We start from the raw sequence: 19,727 nt of genomic DNA, 5'->3' as shown, positions 1-19,727 counted from the left end.
TCATTGCGGTGGCTTCTCTTGTTGTGGAGCACGGGCTCTAGGTGCACAGGCTTCAGTAGTTGTGGCACGTGGGCTCAGTAGTTGTGGGTCGCGGGCTTTAGAGTGCAGGCTCATTAGTTGTGGCGCATGGGCTTAGCTGCTCCACGGCATGTGGGATCTTCCTGGACCAGGGCTCGGACCCGTGTCCCCTGCATTGGCAGGCGGATTCTTAACCAATGCACCACCAGGGAAGTCCCAGATTCTCTTTAATATGCTCCACCTTCCCAATCTTCAAAAATATAGATTACAAGCTTATCAGAATTACTGAAAAGCTTTTAAAGGTACAAAGTCTGATTTCTAATTAAAGATAATAGATTATTCACAACACACATTTCATCTTCTCTCAACACCCCACTGAAGCTCCTAAAAAAATTTTTTTAAGCAGTAAGTCACCAAGACAAAAAGAATGGGATAAGAGAGAAATAGCAATAAATTCTAGGAGGTTGCAGAGCAGATGGTTGAGTGGTAACTGAACTATCTGATGTGAGGAAGTTTCTTCTTAAGCAAGCAGTGGGGAAAGCCAAGAAGCAAAGCTATTTCCATCCAGATCTCCAAGATACACAGGAACTGGCAGCATCAGATACCCCTGGAAATGGAAATGAAACAGACTAAGAGCAGAGGACTGGGTGAAACGTCTTAAAGACAGTAGTGAAACCCTCCAGAGCCTCTGGCACTCCCACTGAGTTAGGCTGACCTTTACCACCCAGGTGGAAGGTCTCTGATTGGGGGCAGGGGGGGACCTCTAGGATCAATTGACAGCAGGGGTACCATACTAAAAATAGAGATTAAAGTTTACATACTGAATGCTGAGAATACTAGTTTCCTTCTCTTATTTGACTTGCCAAATATTGGGAGCCAGATGCACAACGGCTATGCAGAGTCTTGATACTCTTCTCTTGGTACTCACACTGGCCCAACAAAAAGACCTGAAGCTACTGACATTGGGAGTTACCCAATGAAATGGCCCAAGCAGATCATCCTGCAGTGAAGATTACAGTCAGCAAGTGTCACCTTTAAATAAAAGCACAGAGTTAAGAATCACTTAATATTTGAAAACTACTAATATGAAAGAGATGAAAACAAAAAAGGTGGATGAAATGGAGATTATGTAGGAAGAGGTAAGAGAAGATAATGCAGCCATATAGAACAGGACGTCATAAAATGAACTTTCAGAATCAAAAAGAGCTCTCGGAATTTTTTTAAAAGATGGCAAAAAAAAAATTCTTGATGGAAATGAAAAATAGAAGGATTGGAAAAAAAAAAGGAAATCTCCCAGAAACAAAGAGATAAAAAACAGGAAAGATAAGAAAATTAGAGGATAAGTCCAGGATGCCCAACTTCAGAATAGCAGGGGTAGCAGAAAGAGCTAACAGTGAACACAAAGGAAAAGACTCGAGGAAGAGCACAAGGAAATTCCCCACAACAAAAGGATGTAAGTTTCCAGACTGAAAGAGTCCACTTAGTCACATAAGGTTCAAGAACTGGAACAGGATGAAATGTCTCAATGGTCACAACAGAAGCTAGGGCACAATGGAGCAATGTCTTCAAAATTCTTCCAGAAAATGACTGCAACCTAGAATTCTACACCTAGCCGCTCTCTCAACTAGATGACGCTAAACTAAAGATGCTTTCCGACATACAAGGTCTCAAATTAACCTCCCATGTATCTTCTCCCAGGGAGCTACATAGAAAGTATTCCACCAAAACAATGAAGTAAACCAAGAACGAGACGTGGGGTCCAAGCCACAGGGCACGCAACACAGGAGAGAAGTGAAGGAATCTCCTGCTTCACCACCCTTCTGCAGATTCCTAAATCAAAACTGGGCAAAAGGTCTGGAGCGCTACCATTCCAGACTGGAGTTCAGAGGACTGTGGAAGAGATGTCTTCAAGATGAAACTGGTAAGGTATCTGATTTGTGAACGTACTGAGGGGAGAGTTACATACATGGGAGACTTTAAGGTTGAGTTAGTGATAAGTACAGAGAGAGCTAAGAAACAAAAAAGTTAATTAATAGTTCCCAGGAAAATAAATGCTGAGCAAGAAAGGAAAAGTAATCATAGTAAGCTTGGTAGAATAGTGTTAAATACTCATAATAATGTGAACACTGAAAAATTACCTAACCATATCACAAGGTTGGAGGAAAGAAAGAAGATGAATCGGTACTGGGAGCAGCCTGAAAAGGGGAAGGGGCATATAAGAAAGAACTAAAAAAGAATTAAATCCTCATCTCCCATTACGAGAGTCAGATAACGCCCTCAACTAAGAAGTCAGCAAAGAGCAATGAAAGCATGCTATTTAGAGGTAAGGATGTAAATACCAAGAGAATGAGCTATACTGTATAAGAGTGGAAAACAGAGTAGGAAACTGGCAAGACTGGGACTAATTTTCAAAACAGGCCATTTGGAACTATTTGACTCTAAACTATAAGAACATACAACTGAGCTGTCATACCAAAATCTCCAGGGGTTGTGGCCCAAGACCTTACATTTTAAAAAAAGTATCACAGCTGAACTGATGAACAAAGCTTTTCAATATTCACTGATAAAGACTACTTTTAAAGTTCCTTGAAGCTCCAAAGAGCAAATAGGACTCTCTTTAGTATCTTCACTCATTACATGGTAAGGAAATAAAAGGAAGGACATCTTATCATTTCATATACCTAGGCACAGCACTTTACCAGAAGTTCTAGCTCCTTCAGAATGAAGTTGCAGAGATGATGAATTAACATGGCTACTCATTAAATTTAAACAGGAATTTGTTGCTTTTCCTCCCCATTATTTCCCCCTCGAAGGAACTGTTTTAGAGATCACATTTATGTTTACTAATGCTGTAAACACTGAAGTCCATTACCTTGAGTCCTGGTGCAGGATAAAAACCTTCAACTAACTTGCTATTATCAAAAAGACTATAGGCCCCATCGCGTATTGCCACAACGCCTCGACTCCGGCAGTATATATCAATGCAATACATGTTCCTGAAGGCCAGTCTGATGTGGGTGGACGACTGCGGCAGGATGGAGAAGCACTGGTAGGCAGTGTTGGTTCTCTGGGTCAAGCCCAACATCGGCACAGTGGGCAGTTTGTTGATGGCATTCAATGGAGCCTGAGTATCAAACAGTACCTACAAGGAACAAATGCAGTGAGAGCAGCCAGTTTCTGCTAAAACCTCAGAATTTTCAACGTAAAATCGTCACAAATGAGACAATGTCCTTCTGGCACATTCCATACAAACTTTCGTCGTTAAAGACAAGTTAAGTCCACATGATTTTTTTTTTTTAGTTAAGGGTACTTTAATTAATTAATTTATTTATTTTTGGCTGTGTTGGGTCTTCGTTTCTGTGCAAGGGCTTTCTCTAGTTGTGGCAAGCGGGGGCCACTCTTCATCGCAGTATGTGGGCCTCTCACTGTCGTGGCCTCTCTTGTTGCAGAGCACAGGCTCCAGATGCGCAGGCTCAGTAGTTGTGGCTCACGGGCCCAGTTGCTCCGCGGCATGTGGGATCCTCCCAGACCAGGGCTCGAACCCACGTCCCCTGCATTAGCAGGCAGATTCTCAACCACTGCGCCACCAGGGAAGCCCCCAAGTCCACATGATTTTTTGAGGAGTTTTACACGAGACACTAACACTGAGTCTTATTTTTAAATAGAAAATGAACTTAATTACCTGTAATAACTGAACCACATTTGGTGTTTTGTTGAACATTTCTTGAAGCTGATGGAGAATGGTATTGTGACAGTTACTGCATCCCGAGTTTGGACCAACAGTTCCCAAAGAAATGTGAAATTTCTGATGTATGGAATTCCACTGGATACTAATCTAAATCAAAGAGATTACATGTTTCAGAAACCGAGAAAGGAACGGAGTCAATCAGAAGAAAAAATAATGTTTAAACAGTAAGGCAAAATGCCAAAGATCTAAATGAGGTCTTTTTTGGAAGCAACTCATGAGACCCTGTAAACTGCAGATGTGCTGTCCCTATGGACATTCACTGAGTATGTGTGTGTTAGACAGCCCACTTCTACTAAATAAAACAGAAAGAGAAGGTGCTAAAGAAAAAATTTTGATTAAACTTTATTTGAAAATTGTCATTGTTTCTTATTTTTCCATTTTCTCTTGAACGGAATAAGAGTCACCCCCTAGGTGAGTACCGTATTAAAGGGAAAAGGAAGCCAGCCCCAACAGATGCCACCTTCGGTTAACAGATTTTAAAACACTCAAGTAATTTCTGATATTACTTTATGTGGAAGAGTCCAGAAAGAAGCTAGCTGGCTGAATTTATATACTAAATTTCTAGGACTTTACATATGGGGTGGGGAAAAAAATAAGAAACTACAGATTATGGGGAATACCTTCAAGATTAATACAGGATCAGATAATGTTAACAACCATGTGACTAAAAGCACAGACATACCACACTGTTCAAGACCATTCATATATAATCTTCATTATAGTAATCACGCTGCTAAGCAGATTTGAAATCAGTGAAGAAAAAAAACCCCATAAATACCAAAAGTATATTACCTTGCCCAAAACTCTTCAAGAATACATACTCCAAAGAGGGTATAGTTTTTGTTTTCAATTTTAAAGAGTTAAGCATTATAGTATATTTTTTATCAACAAAGTATTTAAAATTTACCATTTTATCCCTAATTTTTACTTGAACCCTCAATTATTTCAAGAAAGTTTTCATAATTTTTGAATTCTTGAGTTTTTAAAGATATATGAGAGGAACTTTAGTTTTTTTGTGCACCCCACCCCCCCACCCCGCCAAGCGGACACCCTGAGACCCCTGGAAACCCCTCTGACCTCCACTCACCGTTGCCAAAACGCCCCAATCCCCACAAACAGAGTGTTTAACCCGTCCAGGGAACCCCCTCGCCTACGCTTCGCACTCAGGCAATCCCCACCCCATCTGAAGAGGTGGAGCCCCTCCTGGGGATTCCACCCCAAGTCCCCCACAGGAGTCATCTCCACCAGCCAGGCGGCTTCTCCGCCTCCTCCTCGCAGCCGCCGCCGTCGCCGGGAACCCCCACAGCTCCTCCCGCTCCCGCCCCCGCCACCCCATCCCCGAGGAACTTTAGTTTTAATTAATTCATAGACTTACTGAACTTCCCTTGGTGGTTCCATAACACAAGATAAGTTTTCGGTAATTATAAACACGAACTTCTGAGAAAATGTTTAGATGAGTGGGTATGTCTAAACAGAAAGAAAACAAAAAAGTTTAAGATTATACATACGAAATTTTAAAATATATATTTGAAAAAGACGGCATCTTGGCAATAGTATATGCCTAGATAGAAAGGTCTCTGTATATATAACTTAGTTTAAAAAAAAAAAAAGAAAGGAGAAAAGATAGTAACAGCATAAATAGGTAGTAGGGCTTCCCTGGTGGCGCAACAGTTAAGAATCCGCCTGCCAATGTAGGGAACACGGGTTCGAGCCCTGGTCTGGGAAGATCCCACATGCCGCGGAGCCACTAAGCCCCTGCGTCACAACTACTGAGCCTGTGCTCTAGAGCCTGCGAGCCACAACTACTGAGCCTGCATGCCTAGAGCCCGTGCTCCACAACAAGAGAAGCCACCGCAATGAGGAGCCCGCGCACCGCAACGAAGAGTAGCCCCCACTCGCCGCACCTAGAGAAAGCCCACGCGCAGCAATGAAGACCCAATGCAGCCAAAAATAAATGTAAAAAAGAAAAAGAAAAATTTCAAAAGAAAAAAAAAGCTGAAAGTATTTCTAATAGTTTACTTAGTTGGTTGACAACAGTAATAAGAAGAAATAAATAAATAGGTAGTAGGCTTCAATTTCCATTTCGACAAAAGGGGGCCAGGGCAGGGGCAGAGATGTACTGAAGCAGTACAGCATAGTGGTTTATGGGTTCCAATTCCAACTCTGCCCTTTGCTAGCTACGTGAACTTCAGCAAGTTTCTTAAGTCTCTGTGACTTGTTTTCTTCATTTGTGAAATGAGGGATGATAAATTACCTCATAGGGTGACTGTGAGGAGTGAATGAGTTAATACAAGCGTTTATTACATTGTGTGGCACACAGTAAACTCTCAATAAGCACTATTATTATAATCTGGTATACCTGTGTGTTAAAATTTCTCAATATATACGAATCATCACAGTGGCTGTCTCTCGGGGATAGACTGACGATTTTTTTTTTTTTTTTTTTTTTACAACGTGCATGTTTCACTTCCTCAGTTAAAAAAGGCGGTGGCGGATGCTTCCCCCCCTCCCTCCGCACCAAAGGAAGATTATCACTTGTACCTGGTAGAGAACGTGCAAATTCCAACACACACTCATATAATCGTGCAATGCTATTCCAATCATTAAGGAACATTTCAACCACTTTTCTACCACCAACAGGTTCAGACAACAGGTTTTCATATGTCAGATAAACATGCCGGGATGGTCCTACAGATTAAAAGAAAAGATTAATAGTAATCAATACAAAAAACAACCCAGAAATATGCAAAGACAAAGTGTGTGAAGCATCTCACCTTGCTCCCTGGTAGAGGTGCCATTAAGTGGACAATTTGCAAACACTAACTCTGCCACCCAGGTGCGGTTATTTCTACCTTGTAATCGGAAAGTGCAATCAAGAAGAGAGCGGTCCAGAGCCTTTTGCGTTTCCTCATTTACACCCTTACAGGGAGGAATTCTGGTGATGAAAGACAGCATATGAAGTGTACTTCGTATCACAGAAAGACAAAAGCACAATCTACACAATGACAGGCAGGGTAGCATATTAGAGCTTTGGTTCAAAGTCCACTACTAGGCAGCTTCTGCAAGAGAAGGAAACAATTCACAGCAGTTAATAGCATTTAACCCACTTCCATTCATATCAATATGGATTAGGACTCTCATTTTAACAGTGATGCTCGCCTTCATCCTTAATCTTGTTATTAGAAAAGACCACAATTTCTCAGAAAATCAAAGATACTGGCTTTCTATGAAATCTACCTAGAACATCCTCAAGGAAAAGCTAAGGAGAACAAAATATTTTTAAGACCACTCTTTGAAGTCAGGATGACACAGTGAAAAGAACAAGGGCTTTGGAGTAAGGGACCTGCATTCTAATTCTGACTCAGCCACATTCAACCTCTCTGAATTGCAGTTTCGCAACTATAAGATGGAGATAAATAACTACCTTATGGGTCTCTGATTTTAAAACATGACAAAACATATATATAAAGTACTTATGGTGGCTGATACAGCAGGTATTCATATATGTTAGTTTCTCCTTGCAGTAAAACCAAGTCTTGCTCACTGACTGCCATGACAAAATTTCAGGTTCGTTATCTCCCCCCACCTTCTCCGCTCCTCCTCTGTAGAGGTAACTCACTGTGATGGGGCTACACATGTATCAACTCATTTAACATACATACTGTCACTTATATATACCACATATACAAGAGGAATGTATTAGCTTCGGTGTCTTAAAATACCCATCTCTTGCAACTTTATGAACTATCTTATTTGTCATAAAACATGATGAGGTAATATATTTTGGCTGTTTTTTTCAGTAATGGATGAAATAATGAGATAATAATTAATTACACGTTATCCTTTAACTCACAGGGAAGGTGAGTTAATTATCAGACTTGGTATAATAATTATCAAAATCAGCAAAAAACAACAAATATAACTAGAAATACGGAATTTTGGTTCAGGCCTCTCATTCAGATATAACACCTAGACCAGGCTTTCTCAGGGTCGGCAATATTGACATCCTGGGCTGCAGAATTCTTTGCTGTGGAGGGCTATCCTGTGCAGGTTATCCTACCCTGGCCTCTACCTACCAGCTGCCAGTAGCACCTCCCACCCCTTCTTCTCAGTTAATGAGAACCAAAAATATCTCCAAACATTGCTCAGTGTTCCCTGGCAGGGAACACTGCCCTGATGTTGAGAACCACTGACCTAGAATAAACAATTTAAGAGAGAAAAAAGAGACAGAGATTGTATATGGTAAAAAATAAAATCTGTAGGGGGAAAGAAAGCTATCCAGGTTGCATAAAAATAGAATTAATGTACTGAAATTTTCTCAGTAAATTAAAAATTCCACCACAGCTTGTTTTAAATGTACACGTTTGGGCTTCCCTGGTGGCGCAGTGGTTGAGAGTCCGCCTGCCGATGCAGGGGACACGGGTTCGTGCCCCGGTCCGGGAAGATCCCACATGCCGCGGAGCGGCTGGGCCCGTGAGCCATGGCCCCTGAGCCTGCGCGTCCGGAGCCTGTGCTCCGCAACGCGAGAGGCCACAACAGTGAGAGGCCCGCGTACCGCAAAAAAAAAAAAAAAAAAAGTACAGGTTTTAAAGTTTTTTCAAAAGTTAATATTTCATACTACATACTTGTTATCACTCACTACCAAGAAGATTCTGTCCAACATTATTTGGGGTAGTTATTATAGAAATCGCATACACTGCACATATGCTTCGAACTTCGGGTATACTGAGGACTTTTGCCTGCCCTTACCCCTCAAAATGTACCTCTAAACCACAGTAGTTATAAAGCAGCCAATTCAGATAGATTTTTTAAATCCTGATTTTGAAAATATAAATGCAGTACATTATCCTTCTTTCACATAAAATAGGTATTTCATGAAATCCATCTGGTTAGAAAATGAACACATAGAAGTCAGCATGTTTGGAAGTAAGAATTAAGTAAGACTCCTTCCAATTTATGTTCTCAGGGACAACACGACCCTGAAAATGCATTCTATGTCACTTTCTTAATCTGTGATACCGATATAATTGGCTTTATTTCAAGGAACCTGCAAAATATCTACTTGCTTTTAAGGTTATACATGTAACAGAGAGAAATAACAATAACTTTAATCCTCCCTGCATGATCATGTGAGGTGGGGAAAAAAAAAAAAAAAACAGGTTCCCCCAAAAGGAAACCTGACAAAATCATTACAAACACAAAATACTATTATTCAATATATTTGCCAAAAATTAAGAACCGAGGAAGATGTTCCCCGGACAATGGATTTAACATATCTGAAAATTTCTATCATTTCAAAAAAGTTTTTTGATCTAAACAGCTACTCCTGACTGATTTTTCTCCTGTAATTCTGAATACTGAACAAATTTAGAAAAGTAAGCTCTGGTCTTCTAGGGCAGATGTGTATCAGCACTGCTCCTTCTCCGCCGTCACGTGCTGCGTGTCAGTTTCGTTCTGAGGGATTTTACAAACATCAGTAACCACGTTATGTCCCCACAGTGCAAAAGTGGGGAGGAAGATCACTGAAAGTGCTAGTAAAAGCAGCACAACTGCACCTACAAGGAAAGTGGGGTGGATTTTATATAGATTGCACGTGCATATGCAGGACTCAGTCGCATAACTGACAAGCCGAGTCACACAACTTGCAAAAAAGAGCTGGGCCTGTGCATTACTTGCATAAGCTACCAGAGGCAAACGAATCACGAGATGAAAAAACCTTGTGGGCGTGGCTGGAGGACCAGCACCACTGCCCATTACTGTAATGTTAGTTCAGGAGAGGGTGGAAAGTTTGCTTAAGAGCTCAAAACAAGGCACTGCGAGCATGCTGCTCTCGAGACTGTGTCATCTGAGCGGTGGGATCAAGGCTCTTGAGTTTGCACAAGGCAACAGGCCCATGAACCAGAGCAGTCTAAGGTGTTTACCATATTTTCAGAGATACAGCAAGAAGGCCTGCTCAACAGATTTTCAAGGAGATAAGCTGAACAAGAACAGAACATATTTTTTAGCAAAGAGGAGAAAACTATGCTCAATTTTAAAGCTTTGAAGTCATACTCCCGTTTAATATGAATATACCTAGGACTAAATGCTTAAAAGAAGAGTTTCTGAAGATTAAATGAATTGGAGCAATTACTTACTAATTATAATTAGATCTATCCCAGATTTTAATTTAATAAAATCATATTTAGACATTTATTATTTTTTCCTTCCCCCGATAACGGACAGCTTGTACCAAACAGATCTCTTTATCCATTTCTATATATTTTCCTTTTAAGTTTTAAATAAAGGAAACAATAGCCAGGATATAGTAAAGACTTTCTCAAAAATTATTGTAAAATGAAGATTAAAAAATATGAAGTGCTTCCTCTCCACGTAAGGACTATAATGAATTCTCTTGAGTTCAAGAATAAAGGGGACTGAAATGTCTTTTGTAAAAATGCCGAGAGCAAGATATTTTAAGATTCTTGCAAAACATGAAAAATATAACTAAGAGACTAGAACACAAATGTTATCATCTATTAATCTACAGTTGTCAAAAAGAGTAAAAAGAAAAAAACCCTATACTTTAGGCAGAAGTAATATAAAACCAAAGGCAAATTAATTAAAAGTTTTACATTTTCCTTTTGATGTCTATTCTAAGACCAGCTCTCTCCCCAGAAAGCTTTTTGTGGAGATGGCATTAAGGTAACCAGGCAGGGCAGCTATTCTAGTTCAACTCTTTATCTAACGTGAGCACCATGACACATGGGTGGAGTGCACGCTATCTGCGAGTCCTTCCCACCTTCCACAGGGCAAATTGATTCCCAAGTAACAAAAATTAAAGCCCCGCTGGCTCAAATTGCAGAGCCGCCATGTCTTGGCAGACAGGAATTCAATAAATAAAAATTGCTTCTATGATTTATATTATTAAGCAACGTCTAATAAACAATACAAATGTCCAAAAAAGAAAACTGCTTTGTGCACCAAAAAGGGTGATCTCTTAAATGGCATTCTAGCTTTGCAAGTCCATCCTGGTCACCTTATAAATCACACACGCTGCCTTAGTTTTCCCTCTAAGCATCCTTTGGCCCCCTTGTCCTCTACCCGTTTAGAACCAAGCCCTCTGCCCATCTCCCCCTGCGTGCTCTTTCCTGGTGATGTAAGTTACTATCCCAGCTCAATTACTTTCACCTTGGTACCGACTCAGTTACTTCTCCTGCCCAGACCAGTCACCTGGGCTTGAGACACAACCCTGCCTGCCCAAAGGGATGTCTAGGCACCTCAAACTTAGCAAAGCCCCTTCAAACTCACATCTTCGGTCCCGTCTTGGAAAACATCACTGTCATCCATCATTTGCCCAAGATAAAACTAAGAGTTAACTTTGCCACCTTCTCCTCTTTCTCACCTTCGACATCAATCTAATCACCAACCCCTTAAGATTTCGTCCCCTAAGTCCTTATGGAACTTTCTCTGGTCCAAGCTACTAAGAACTCTGGTGTGAACCATTTCAGCAACTAGTTTTGCTACTTCAGTCTTGTTCCCCTATCAGAGTGAGCTTTCAAAAACACCTATCTAATGATGTCAGTTTCTGCTTAAAATCATCTGATGGCTTCTTACTGCCATTGTGGTAAAGTCTAAATTCCTTAAGGACACTTACAAAGACCCTACAGGATCTGACCCCTTCCTGCTCACGTCTCTAGGTTCATCTCTCCTAACTCCTGCCACGCCCAACTTCCTTCAGGTCCAGGATGCCGAGCTTTCCCTTCCCTCTAAGCCTTCATTTTCGCAGTTATTCCTTCTGGTTAGGGGTGCCCACTCCCATTCTAGCTCCCTTTCCTCTGGCTAATTCTCACCTCTCCTTCAGTCTACGTACAACTGGTACTTCCTCAGGGATACCCTTCCTGACTTCTGAACTGGCCCAGATCCCCCTGCTATGTGAACCCACAGCATCCTGAAGGGCCCTTTCAGAATTCAAGGCTGACACATACTCACACTCAGTAAACACCTGTTGAATGAATGAAAGATAAGCCAGAGGAAAGACATCCTAAAATACCAAGTGCTGCTGGATCTCCACTTGGCAGGTGAAAGAGAACGCTCCCCCAGACCGTAGTAATTCCATGCAGAAATCTGTGACATCCGCAGGTTCTGAACTCGGCTTTATGCTGACTCATGGAAGGAGAGGGGCAGCACTGGCAGTGTGGCTGCAGTGTGTGGCACCAAGTCAGACACGTGACAGGGACTTACTTCAATAAGCGAATCGCATGACTGAAGCCATCACCTTCCATTTGCACTCCTTTATGTGGAATCTCCAGATTGGACAGCTGAAAACAGAAAAGCACAGTTATGTCAGACCACCAATTTGACAAAGGAAACTACCTTTTCTAAGTACTACTGTCTCTATTCTCGTGGCGTCTGTACTAGAGTCACTCTGTCCCAAACTGACAACGTATTAGGCATGAGCATTGTGCCCCATCATCCGATTTCCTGGGAAACCAAATAAGACTGGTTTTCTTGTGTGATTCAATTATGTTTGTTTGAAAACAAAGTTCGAGTCATAGCCACATCTCATTTTTAACCACAAACAATATTTTTCCGTTTATCACTTTTCTGGAATACATTTTTATTTTTAACAACTATTTCCTCCGTGAAACCCAAGAAGAAAAGATTTCCACTTTATGCATTTACCCAGTGAGATATCATTCCCAATTGGAGGACTCAGTAAATGAGTTAAAAAGGTAAATGCAGGGATAGTGCCTGAGACTTTATCAGTGGAACTACAGGTTATTTGGGTATGCCAGGAAGTCATCTGATCTAGCAAAGAAATGCCTGCCTTCAGCACATATTCCCAGGCCTTCTCTGACAGAGTATTTATTTATTTATACCCACCTTGTTCCAGAAAGGATTTAAAGCAGCCCTAAGCATTTCACTGAGCCCTGCTCTTTGGGCCTGGGAAGAGCAGAGGTTTGGGAAAATAGCTGCTGACCAAATAGGCAGGAGGGGTCCAGATTCAAAAGGAAGCAAAGTGTGGGAGGGCTTCTCTTCTATGGATCAGAAATATAAACATTCCTGGTAAGACTAGATTTAGTTATTCACATCTCAATATAAATTACTTTAAGCAGAAAATGTGCTTGCTTTTACCTTTAACATATCTTTTTCATTGAGAGAAGAAAAAGTTACGTTTTTAAGAGCTTGACTGAGTTCACTAGACTACTACAGAATGTTACATGGCCTATGTGTGCAACAGGTATAGGAGCACAGGGAAGGGGGACAGAGGCCATATGCCTACAGGTGTCTACAGGGACACTACGAAGACACAAGCTTTTGCAACTTCTAGCCTGTGGGTAATGGGGAAGACAGCAGACAATGAATGAGGCATTACACTGCCCCTGGGCATCATGTAGCCTCCCTTCCCACTGCAAGGGAGTAACTGAATGACATTCATGTAACCAATCCACATGGCACGATGAAAAAGCCCAACAACACAGTTAAGTAGATACAAGCACGGACACTGCACAGTTTTGGAGCTTTGGCCAGTTCCCAGACAAGAGGACATCCGTCAAGCTTACAGTTCTAGGAGCGGGGACGTTGTGGACATAAGTATCTACTTTAGCCTATTTCTGGGCTTGCATTTTCTGGGCTACTGCTGCTCCTCACAATTTCACACCTTATTCTCGGCCTTCAGATCCCAAAACCCTATAAAGCAGCGGTTGGCATACAACAGCTCATGGGCCAAATCCAGCCACTGCCTGTTTTGGTAAATAAAGTTTTGCTGGAACACAGCCACACTCATTTGTTTAAATATCAACTATGGCTGGCTCACACTACAACAGCAGATTTGAAAAGCTGTAATAAAAGACTATGACCCACAAAGGCTTAAAATATTTACCATCTGGCCCTTTATAGAAAAAGTCTGTTGATTCCTGCTCTAAAGAATCAAAATGTTTTCAACAAGTCTTCCCAAGACTATCATCGTCAGCCCAACTGATATCATCCACTTCCATGTTTCTAGGTCTCTTCTTCATTCCCAATAATTTACAGAGGGGAGGAGTCTTACAGAAAGTAAAACTTTAAACTAGAGGGAAATAATTAAGGTTTTGATGTATTACTTTTAAGGGCTGCCAATCCTTGGCCAAAGCCCTTTTTGGAAATACAGAAACGCAGGTTCTGTTACCTCCCTTTACTTTCATGTTTGGGGATCATGCTGGATATCACGATTGTGTACTCTTGAAAGACACTAACTCTGCATAAGTCTATTGCTTCTTCCATAGGAAAAGAGTAAAAATTTAGTTTAATATTCTTTCTGACCCGCTTCTCAGAAAGGAACCCAATTTTATTAGTAAGCAATATGGACAGCTTCACCCACTGAAAAATGAGCCACCCCTTTATCAACTACCCATCTCTAAAAGGGTAAATAATGTTCCTAAGAGGTATACAAGTAAGATGTTAATTCTCAAAAGTTGTCTTTTTTTTTTCAAACTAGAAGAATTTACTTTCCATTTCCACAAAGAACAGAAGGCCCACAATTTGGAACCAGAGAGATGAAATAATTTAAGTCATGTTTTACATGTATACCACGAGATGCTGTGATTTCAACCCCACCCCTCCCAAAATATACAAGTGATCACAACCATCTGGTTCTAATGGAATTCATGTAGCTTTAGCAAGGCATTTAAAAATTACTTAGATACCCCAAATTACCTCCAACCGAAGTCCTACAAACGGCATATTTGTATCACACATAGCGACAAAGTGAGCTAGAACTTTATTGAAGGCACACATTTCTCCTGATCGTTTGGTTTTCTTGGGTTCTACTGGACACAGATCATCAGACAACTAGAATTTAAGTAAAGAACACAAGTGGGTAAAAAAAGTACATGTGATGCAATTAGTTAAGGCAGTTGTACCACTGTAACAAAAGTCAAGGTAAACCAAAACAAATGTTAATTCATTCAACAAATATTTACTGAGCAAATATTGACCTAAACGCTAGAAATTTAGTAGTAAATATTATGTATTTAACAAGCTGTCTTTTGGAAAATGGTATATAATTATTAATTAAGAGAGAAACATTTGCAAGAATACATAGACATTTGTTACCTAAACCTTATTGCTGCTCAGTATCTTAAAAACCATACCAAATTCTTTCCCATTTAAAAATGGTTAAAGAGCACAGCAAAGTTCATACACGCAAACCCTGTGCTCATCCCTGTATGTGATCGTACCTTGCGCTTGGTGCTGCTTCTAGGCTGCTTCCCGTTTTTTGTACGATAAACTAATTCCTGGATGTTTTCCTTGAACTGCAGCAGCAGGAGGGCCATGACAGGGCTGTCTTCACGATCTGCAGCATTCACAGACATCAAGTAGTACTGGTATGACAGCTGTGTGGGTTTATTGGGAACTTCCAACATCTCCACAACCTAAAAAGGCCCCAAATCAGAAATGAGTCTCAGAGACATAACTGATAAGTGTTGGATATTTTCCTCCTTATATCAAGTAGGGCTCAGAATTATATGCCTAATGTGGATGCCTTTTTTCTTTAAACAAGGACAAATCAGTCATGATCTCAAAAAAAAAGGCACTGCAATTAAATATGGAATTTGTTTTCTAAAAAAATAGATCAGGCTAAAGAACAATGATAAAAGTAAATGCAACCATAAACTAGAGCAAATGGAACATTTAGACTATCAGCGTTAGGTGTTCTTGAATTCATACCTTAGCTTATAAATTGAAAACATTTTCTGCTTAAGTCCAGCAGGTCTTCTAGATTTTCTAGAATGGTATCTATTTTAAATTGCCCTGCTGTCTCTCTTAACCAATGAAACAGCCTAAGAATTCCACTCTTATGGCAGAAGAAAAATGACAACTACCTCTCATGCTTGGAAGCATATAAAAATAAACTCTGATTTTTCAACTGAAATATACAGTCACTGTGAGGATAATAACATCAACAGTAGTTAACACTGATATAGAGCTTACTGTGTGCCACGTACTGTCCTAAGTACTTGACAGATGTTAACACATTTAATCCTCCTAAAAACTCTATGAAGTAGGGATTCTTATCTTCATTTTTCTGATAAAGAAACTGAGGCACAAAAAAGTTAGGTTAATTGCCCAAGGTCTCAGAGCTGAGAAGTGATACGTTTTGATCCTAGAAGTCTGGATCCAGAGACCTTGCTCTTACTCACTATAACAGCTTACTGTTTTCAAGGTCTACCTAAAATTTAAAAGTCCCCTAAATACTTTAAGAAGTGAGAGAAATGAATGCCATTGGACAAGGCTCTTGACCAACACATACTTTTATGTCTCTGTTCCTGCCTCCCTTCTCTCCACCTCCTCCTCCCCACACACTCTCTTCAGGAAATTGTTTGGTCAACACGTAAGCATAAACGCTGAGGCACCTGAGGAAATGGAAGGATTAAAAGTAAAATGGGAAAACCAAAATTCAAAAAGAGTCATGTACCAAAATGTTCATTGCAGCTCTATTTACAATAGCCCGGAGATGGAAACAACCTAAGTGCCCGTCATCGGATGAATGGATAAAGAAGATGTGGCACATATATACAATGGAATATTACTCAGCCATAAAAAGAAACGAAATTGAGCTATTTGTAATGAGGTGGATAGACCTAGAGTCTGTCATACAGAGTGAAGTAAGTCAGAAAGAAAAAGACAAATACTGTATGCTAACGCATATATATGGAATTTAAGAAAAAAATGTCATGAAGAACCTAGGGGTAAAGCAGGAATAAAGACGCAGACCTCTTAGAGAACGGACTTGAGGTTATGGGGAGGGGGAAGGATGAGCTGTGACAGGGCGAGAGAGAGTCATGGGCATATACACACTAACAAACGCAGTAAGGTAGATAGCTAGTGGGACGCAGCCGCATGGCACAGGGATATTGGCTCGGTGCTTTGTGACAGCCTGGAGGGGTGGGATGGGGAGGGTGAGAGGGAGGGAGATGCAACAGGGAAGACATATGGGATCATATGTTTATGTATGACTGATTCACTTTGTTATAAAGCAGAAACTAACACACCATTGTAAAGCAATTATACCCCAATAAAGATGTTAAAAAAAAAAAAAAAAGTAAAATGGAACTTCACTAAAGCTATACGGATGGCAAATTAGCACATGAAATGATATTCAACATCATCAGCCATCAGGGCAGCATAAATTAAGACTACAATAAGATACCACTACACATCTATCAGAACGGATAACATTTTTTTTAAAGAAATTACTGTTGTGGTTTATGGGGTTTTTTAACTTATTAAGTTATTTATTTATTTTTGGCTGCGTTGGGTCTTCGTTGCTGCACGCGGGCTTTCTCTAGTTGTGGTGAACGGGGGCTTCTCTTCGTTGTGGTGTGCGGGCTTCTCATTGCGGTGGCTTCTCTTGTTGTGGAGCACGGGCTCCAGTAGTTATGGCACACGGGCTCAGTAGCCGTGGCTCATGGGCTCTAGAGCGCAGGCTCAGCAGTTGTGGCGCACGGGCTTAGTTGCTCCGCAGCATGTGGGGTCCTCCCAGACCAGGGCTCGAACCTGTGTCTTAACCACTGAGCCACCAGGGAAGTCCCGAATAGCTAACTTTTTTAAAAAAAAATCACAATACCAAGTGCTGGCAAGAATTGCAGAGCAACTAGAACTCTCACGTATTGCTGGCAGGAATGCAAAATGGTCTGGCCACTTTGTTTTTTTTGTTTGTTTGTTTTGCGGTACACGGGCCTCTCACTGTTGTGGCCTCTCCCGTCGCGGCTAGCACAGGCTCCGGACGCGCAGGCTCAGCGGCCATGGCTCACGGGCCCAGCCGCTCCGCAGCATGTGGGATCTTCCCGGACCGGGGCACGAACCCGTGTCCCCTGCATCGGCAGGCGGACCCCCAACCACTGCGCCACCAGGGAAGCCCTGGTCTGGCCACTTTGGAAAACAGTTTGGCAGTTTCTTATAAAGCTAAACATACACTTAGTGTATGACCCAACAATCCCACTTTTAGTTACTTATCCAAAAGAAAACTTATGCTCACAAAAAAATCTATATGCAAAGGCTTATAGCGGCTTTATTCACAATTGCCCCAAACTGGAAACAACCCAGATGGCCTCCAATGAGAGGCTGGTCAAACAACCGTGATACATCCATACCATGGAACACTACTCAGCAATAAAAAGCATGAACTATCATATATACAACGATATGGATGACAATCAAAGGCATTATGCTGAGTGAAAGAAACGAAACTGAAAGGCAAACCTACAGAGACAGAAAACAGGTCCATGGTCACTGGATGAGAGTGGGGGGAGGGCCTGATTATAGAGGAGAGCATGCGGGAGTTCTGGGGGATGATGGCAGTTACAAAACTGTATGCATTTTGTAAACTTCAGACACTAAAACATCTGAATTTTTACTGTATATAAATTATATCTCAATACAGCTGGCCAAAGTAAAATAGCAGAAAGACATTTAAAGGCAGGAAGACTTTCCTCTGTTCTTAATGTCCATGGTAGTTCTTCCCACTACTATGAACGTATCATCCTTAAGTGAGAAAGATGAAGGATGAAGAGTAGTATACATTCAGTTTTGGTCTAAACCACGAGAAACAAATTATTGCTTTATAGTAAATCACTAGTCACTGAGGCTTAAAGCCTGGCTTTTTGTTGATACTAAATAAGGTCAGAAAGTAATAAATTATAACCATTTACTTCTGTGTGTGGCTGGGTACAAAAGATCTTTGTGTGTTCATAGGTTTGATTATTATGTATACCATTTCATATGTAGACCGGGCAGCTCACAGAGAACTGAAACAACAATCCTCTGTCACGTGCCAGATCTAGTTCCACAGCTGGTATTTTAGAATTCAGAAAAAAGTGAACTTCACATCAATGACAGACTTATTCATCGACATAAGTAACCCTAACTTAAGATATATCAGGCTACCTTTTTATGACAGTATCTTTTAAAAGTACAGCTTAAAACCTTAAAAAAAAATGCACTCCCATTACCTTCAACCAACAATCCTGAATTAAGTTGTTTCAAACACCTTAGAATCTTATCTAGAAATAGCTACTTGGTATACACAAAAATTTCTACAAGCAGGAAATATATTTATAAAATATATGAGTCCATATTTCAAACTCTTTCAAATTTTAACCAATTCAATGATCTCAAAGAAACTACTAGAAAACATCTGGAGTGTAAAAGGAATGAGGATTTTACAGTGTATTGAAAGGTACGTGCAATCAATAAAATGGATATATATGCCTTCAATCAATTAAGGATGAGAAAATAAAGCTACTTTACTCAGCCATATTTAAAAGGCAGCGTTATGCAAGTTAACATTTGATTAGAGCCAAACAAGTTTATCTGACACCAAAACATCTCCAAACCTTCACAGTAGTTGCTTTCAAATTTTTTCTTACACAGAGATGCCTCATTCCAAGCAGAAACTAGGCCTCACTACAGGAGAGATCCTAGGGTGAGGGATAGGGGCATACCTTATATTCACCAACCCTGCCTAATCATTATATAATTTCTTACAGACATGATTTTCCTCTCTCCCTCATCCCTACCATCTCTCTCCCCTCTCCCGGGTTGAGAATCACCATACAAAATTCAAATATCCAATAAAATACGTTTGCAAGTTAAAGCAAACAATAAATTATTCAAGATACTAATAGAATTACTGAACTCGATCACCCAAATCACCCCTTTGCATACTTACGATGTAGTATTGTGGAAGACGGGTAAGTTTAATGAACAGCTTATTCTTAGAAAGGTTTCCAATAGGATGGGTCGAATAATTGGACAGCTGCAATGTTTCACTGCTTATTGTAGGCAAGTGTTTTATAGATTGTTTGCAACGCTGTTGTCCAAGCCAAAACCTTAAAAGAGATAATCCAAATCACAAAATCATAGACTTTTCTGATTAACTGTGCGCTACTGATTTATAAATAGATTAAAGACCACTAAGAAACCAATTAATATGAAATTT

The 19,727-nt window shown here is 40.6% G+C and overlaps 1 protein-coding gene across 6 annotated transcripts in view; it reads right to left on the bottom strand.

Moving 5' to 3' along the window:
• The window catches only part of MED14 (mediator complex subunit 14), a 73,935-nt gene that overhangs the window by 21,661 nt on the left and 32,547 nt on the right, over window positions 1–19,727 (bottom strand). For 5 of the 6 annotated variants that reach the window (XM_033850068.2, XM_073798996.1, XM_019943544.3 and 2 more), the window contains exons 13-21: window positions 19,458–19,617; window positions 14,965–15,159; window positions 14,441–14,575; window positions 11,987–12,063; window positions 6,541–6,701; window positions 6,308–6,454; window positions 5,142–5,233; window positions 3,701–3,853; window positions 2,891–3,160 (exon numbers count right to left, since the gene is read on the bottom strand). In XM_033850068.2, the coding sequence (XP_033705959.1) occupies window positions 2,891–3,160; window positions 3,701–3,853; window positions 5,142–5,233; window positions 6,308–6,454; window positions 6,541–6,701; window positions 11,987–12,063; window positions 14,441–14,575; window positions 14,965–15,159; window positions 19,458–19,617 (1,390 nt within the window). The remainder of the gene's footprint in view (window positions 1–2,890; window positions 3,161–3,700; window positions 3,854–5,141; window positions 5,234–6,307; window positions 6,455–6,540; window positions 6,702–11,986; window positions 12,064–14,440; window positions 14,576–14,964; window positions 15,160–19,457; window positions 19,618–19,727) is intronic. The other variant, XM_019943546.3, reaches the window with a different exon arrangement.

The sequence above is a fragment of the Tursiops truncatus genome, chromosome X (genome assembly GCF_011762595.2).
Source record: "Tursiops truncatus isolate mTurTru1 chromosome X, mTurTru1.mat.Y, whole genome shotgun sequence".
In the NCBI taxonomy this organism is placed as follows: domain Eukaryota; kingdom Metazoa; phylum Chordata; class Mammalia; order Artiodactyla; family Delphinidae; genus Tursiops; species Tursiops truncatus.
The sequence above is the reverse complement of the archived record's forward strand: the minus strand, read 5'-3'. Positions and strand labels throughout refer to the sequence as shown.